The 5749-nt window shown below is 39.8% G+C and overlaps 1 protein-coding gene across 1 annotated transcript; it reads left to right on the forward strand.

The window, feature by feature from the left end:
* Positions 1-4557, forward strand: mpv17l2 (MPV17 mitochondrial inner membrane protein like 2). Its single transcript, XM_048990180.1, has 5 exons — positions 1-352; positions 812-973; positions 3676-3752; positions 3887-4015; positions 4269-4557. The coding sequence occupies exons 1-5, from the start codon at positions 163-165 to the stop codon at positions 4296-4298; spliced, it is 588 nt and encodes a 195-aa protein (XP_048846137.1). The 5' UTR covers positions 1-162; the 3' UTR covers positions 4299-4557.
* Positions 4558-5749: the final 1192 nt, after the last annotated feature.

The following is a 5749-nucleotide window of genomic DNA, read 5'->3' on the forward strand; positions in this document are numbered from 1 at the left end:
CCCCGCCTCAAAACCGGAAGTCTCGAGAGTCTTCGAAACTATTAATCCTGCATTCCGAACTTGCCATATCTACTAATAAGCTGTCAGTTACATTACCCAGTGGGCACGGTACGCTGACATTTAACACGCTGTTTCTGGTAGGCGCAAGTAGGAAGATGAACAATGGTTTCTCGGTCGAGCAAAGAATTTCTCGTCCGCATTTGTGGCTATTCAAAACCCATGTTGAAGGGGAAGTTTCTGCTGTTCACGAACACGGTCAGTGGAGGTGGTATGCTCGCCGTAGGTGACCTTATCCAGCAAGTAAGGGAGAGGAGGAGGGATCCGGACAAGATGCAGGACTGGTTTCGTACCGGCAAGTATTTTAACTATATCGTTATTCGAAATGAATGTATTTTCCCCTGTGTAATACATATAATAAAATAATGTTATCCAGCTTTCTTACACCCCCACTCTTCCATGTTATATTTGTGATGTGTCGATCTTTGGTGAAAGATGACAAAGTGCAATATATAAAATATATCAATATTGATAAAATAAATAATGAAACGTAACACACGCTGAGAAATATCTAAAGGTAGCCTACTTAATTATGATAATTTAAAATGTGTCAGTGGGGATATATGAAAGTGCTGTACGGTTTATCCTACCCTTCATTTAAAACATGGAACTGGCCACAAGTAAGAGCCCAAATGTTAGAACTTCAATATTTATTTATTTAAAAATTTCAACTAGTTTTTTATGATGGCAGAAAGAAAATGTTATTTGTCTGCAGTGTATTTAACAAGGTTACCAGCATGTTTTTTCTCTGTAGGACGCATGTTTGCTATTGGCTGCTCCATGGGACCACTTTTACACTATTGGTACCTTTTTTTGGACAAAAAGTATGCAGTCAGGAGCCTGCAAACTGTAGGCAAGAAAGTTTTAATCGATCAGCTGGTTGCATCACCAACCTTGGGAGTGTGGTACTTCTTAGGTAAGAGGTTGTTATTGTATGGAGGAGCCTATGTGTGATTTGCTATTTCCCAATCCTGCCTGCGCACATAACTTCACTATCTACCATGTTGTCTAACGCCAACTGATTTCAGCCACCAAACAGGGGGCAAGGTCAATTGATTCAAGTGAATAAGTATTTAGGAATATCTTGTGTGGGGTATGTATTCAGTTTAAAAAAATCAGTTTATTAGTCATTTTAAAAATGTACTTTTTTTTTTTTAAATAGATGATCATCTATTTTTTTAAATAGATGATGGCTTGATGGCACAGTAGGTAACACTTCTGCCTACCTCCTGCAGGGATGGGATTTGAGTCCCACCTCCATTTTCTATGTGGCAGTTTGAATGTGTTTCTCCCTGTGTCACACGTTTTCCTCCTGTAGTCCAAAAACTTGCTGTCCGTCTGATTAGCATCTCTAATTGCCAACAGTGTATGATCGTGTGGGTGTATGTGCTCTGTGATAGCCTGGTATCCCATCAAGGGTGTACTCCAGCCTTGTACCCTTTCCTGTCTGGGATAGGTTCAGTGGTTGGATGGATGGACAGACTTTTTAAACATGTTTTAGTTAGTACTATAATTATATATCTATTATTTTATTGCTACAACATCAGCCCGCCCAGAAGGAGGTGTTTCATGTCACAGGGCACCCTACACATTATCAAGAGGAGTCACAGCGCACGACTTGATGGCAACTTCGGTCTGCACTGGGAACTGAGAAGGACAGCTGCAGGGGTCCTGAGGGCAGATAAGGAGGCATTTGTTAGAGGGTTCTGTGAGCAAGTGACACATGGTCTAGCGACCCACTTCCATCTTACAGGGGAATCGAAGCATTTCACACATCTGAATCTGTTCCCCGGAGAGTCGCAGTCAGGGAAAGTGATGGAAGGGTCGTTATGGATGACAGACCACTTGTGACCCACTGGGTGGCTACTTTGAGCAGCTGTTTAAAGCTGATCCTCCAGCCATGATGTTGGAAATCTTTGGCTCCATAATTCTTGAGAGGCTGATCCTCCAATTAGCTGGGAACCACCCAATCTCACTGAGCTTACACAGTTGGTAAACCGGCTGAGGGTAAGGAAGACTGCAGGGGTCTGTGGCATCCGGGGTGAACTTCAGACTGTGGAAAGGCTGTCCTGGTATTGCAAGCAATCTTTTCTTCCATTTTGGAGATAGTTGCTAACTCAACTAATTGACTAATTTAAAATGGGACTTGTTGTCCCTACCTGGAAAGGGAAGGGTGATCACCTAGGTTGCGGCATCTACAGGTGGATAACACTGCTCTCAGTGCCAGGCAAGGTCCTTGCTAGGGTCATCCTTAATAATATCTGTGATCACTTGGTCGGTTACCCGTGACCAAAGCAGTCTGATTCTACACCTAAGAAGTCTGCCATGAACTGTATTGAGGGTTCTTATTGAGTGAAAACATGAATATAGGCAGAGTTTCTTTGCAGCCTTTGACAATTTTTGTAAAGTGTTCAACTCAGTTGATTGAGCTGCCCTGTGTGATATCCTGAGACTCTGCAGGAGTCCCACAAAGTTCGTGGATGTCATTGCCAGCCTTTACACTGGTACTGTGTGTGCTGTGCAGTGTGGAGGTAGAACCTCTGCATTTTTCCCAGGTGATTCTAGGGTTTGTCAGGGGTGTGTTCTTGCTTCTGCTCTGTTCAGTGCTTGCATGGACTGGATATTGGGCAGGGCCATGGGGTCCAGCAGCTGTGGGGCATCTGTTGGTAAAGAAAGATTCACTGATCTTGACTTCCAATGATGCTGTGAGTTTCATGGAGTTCCAGGAGTGTCCGGGCTTGTGAGTGTCCTAGATCTAGCTCACAGGATCCTCTTTGCTGAGGAGCCAAACAGCTGCAGCTAGCAAAAGGTTTGCCCACGTAACATCTGGCTGCAATGACCAGAGGGTGTGACTGGACCGCGTGTCGGCCTGGGGGGTTGCTGATCAGGGTCCCGAGGTGTTTCATCGTGTTGTGGGCGCAGCAGTGCACTGTATCTGTGCATGTTCTCCAACCTGACCTGACTTGACATCAGTAATATCAATATTAACACATCTGGAGTTAAATGAGAATTTTGGTCAGTATTAGGTTTACAAAACAGTTATTCTTACAGTTATTATCAGTGTCAAGTCACTTTTGTTTAACATGAAATGTGTAATCTTAGTAATTTTTCCATTCCTTTACTATGCTTTACATATTGGGGCAGCACGCTGGTGCAATGGTTAGCACTGTCACTTAACACCTATGGGATCTGGTTTTAAGTCTCTGCCAGGGTTCCATTTATGTGGAGCTTGCATGTTCTCCCCATGTCGTCGTGGAGTTTCTTTCAGGTAATCCGGTTTCCCCCCACAGCCCAAAAATATGCTGAGGCTAATTAAAGTTACCAAACTACCCGTAGGTGTGTGTGTGTGAGCGAGCGAGTAGTGTGAGTCTGCCCTGTAATGATTTGGTGCCCCATCCTGGGTTGTTCCCCGTCTTGTGCCCTCCGGGATAGGCTCCAGACCCCCCACAAGCATTAGGAGGATAACCGGTTTCGGCAAATGGACGGATGGATTTACATGTTGTGGTTCGAAGTATCATGTATCATCCATGTCTTGCCAAGGGTTTCAGCTTGCTGCTTAGCTTGAGTGTCCAGTGTTATACCTGTGAATCTTGTGCTCTTTGTTTATTGTTTTTTTAGGTATGGGAATGATGGAAGGTCATACATTGAGTAACAGCTGGGACGAATTCAGAGGAAAGTTTTGGGAGTTCTACAAGGTAAATGGTACTTTCTAATTATAATAGCTGTTTACTTTGAATTCCTGAATTCATGCTCATTTTTGTGTGATTTATGTTAAAAACCAGTTAAAGTGGTGTTGGTTTTTTTGTGCATATGTGTTTCTCCAATCAAGGCTGATTGGTGCGTTTGGCCTCCAGCACAGATGATCAACTTTTACTTCCTTCCACCAAAGTACCGTGTCCTGTATGTAAATACAATCACTCTGGGATGGGACACGTACCTGTCTTACCTCAAACATCGCGTGAGTTGACCTTTTGCACATATTTTTCTCTTTTCATTGCTTTGTTCTCACAGTAGATATTGTACTTTGATATTTGAGCATTTCCTTGTGTTTCAGTCATTGCATTAAACTGATAAAAGCTTAATTTTGTCAGATTTCAGACAAGAGGTATTAAAGGATTACACAAGTTATCTGCAAATTTTGGTCATTTTAGTGTGAAAATTGCTGAGTATAATGCAACAATAAGTCTTCTAAATGCATTGCATGTTTGTAGGAGAATGTCAAGAAGGAACTCTTGCAATGAAGGTGTCTATACCACACTCCACTGAGACGTTTTTTCTGAATATGCTGCTTTTTGTTCTCGGAGTCAGATGTCTTTATGAAACCCTGTTCTTGTTTAAGATTTATTTTTAAACTGTAATCTCTAAACTTTTCTGTAAACTTTATTTTAAATATATAGAGCAAGTGTGTATGGAAAAATGAACAAATGTTTCACTTAGAGATTATTTAGAAGTTGGTGCTGGTTGAAGGCCACTAATAATATGCTGCCATTCCACATTTAGAAAAATGTGTATAATTATAGTTTTTTTATTATTATTTTTGCAATCTGTGACCTGTTTATATACAAATACAGTATAATTTTAATAAATCCTTTTAAGCCATGTGAAACATTATTAGTAATTAAAACATTTGTATCTTGTGTTCTACCTTTTTTCTTGGTGGCATGGTGGCTCAGTGGCTCATACTGTTGTCTCACACTTCTGGGACTAGGGATGTAAATCCCACTTTGTGTGTGGGGACTTTGCATGTTCCCTGTGTTGTGCAAGTTTCTTCTAGGTAGGCCACGATATGGATTTATACTATACCGTTAGCTTCACGGGAATTCAGCATTTTAATTATGCAACAGCATAATTAAAAATATGCAACAGCATATAAAAATAAAGCATTTTATTTTCTTCAATGCTTCATTTGTAATCTAAATATTTGTCGTTAAACAGAATTTGTAACCGTAAACAGTTTACCGTAACTTGTAAACAGTTCATCTGCGTTCAGTTAATTGTCTATGAAACACACTCTGACGAAGTGTTGCGATAGCAAATTAACAAATTCAAAATAAACATAATTTGTGTAATTATACACATTAAACAAAATAACCTGGTTAATATATCCATCCATCCATCCATTTTCCAAACAGCATATCCTACTGGGTCACGGGGGGTCTGGAGCCTATCCTGGAAGCAATGGTTGGTTTTTATATATATATATATATATAATGTATATGTATATATATATGTATATGTATATATATATGTATATGTATATATATATGTATATGTATATATATGTATATATATGTATATATATGTATATGTGTATATGTATGTATATGTATATGTGTATATGTATGTGTATATATGTATGTATATGTGTATATGTATGTGTGTGTGTGTGTGTGTATATATATATATATATATATATATATATATATATATATATATACATATATGCACACAGGCGCGCACACACACACAGCACCTTCCACGATTATATTGCCACCCCTTGTAAAAAATTTGTAAAGAGGGTTTGAAAAAAAAATCCACCTTTTGGTGAAGCAGCTTCGTGTCACACTGAAAAATTGAGAAAAATCCAACCTTTCGTTAACATGAATTTATTGAAAGAAAAACAAATCCTTCATCAAGAAATAATTATTTTCAACAAAAATGCATGTGCCATAATTATTGGCACCCCAGCATT

This window comes from Brienomyrus brachyistius, chromosome 21, assembly GCF_023856365.1.
Source record: "Brienomyrus brachyistius isolate T26 chromosome 21, BBRACH_0.4, whole genome shotgun sequence".
In the NCBI taxonomy this organism is placed as follows: Eukaryota; Metazoa; Chordata; class Actinopteri; order Osteoglossiformes; family Mormyridae; genus Brienomyrus; species Brienomyrus brachyistius.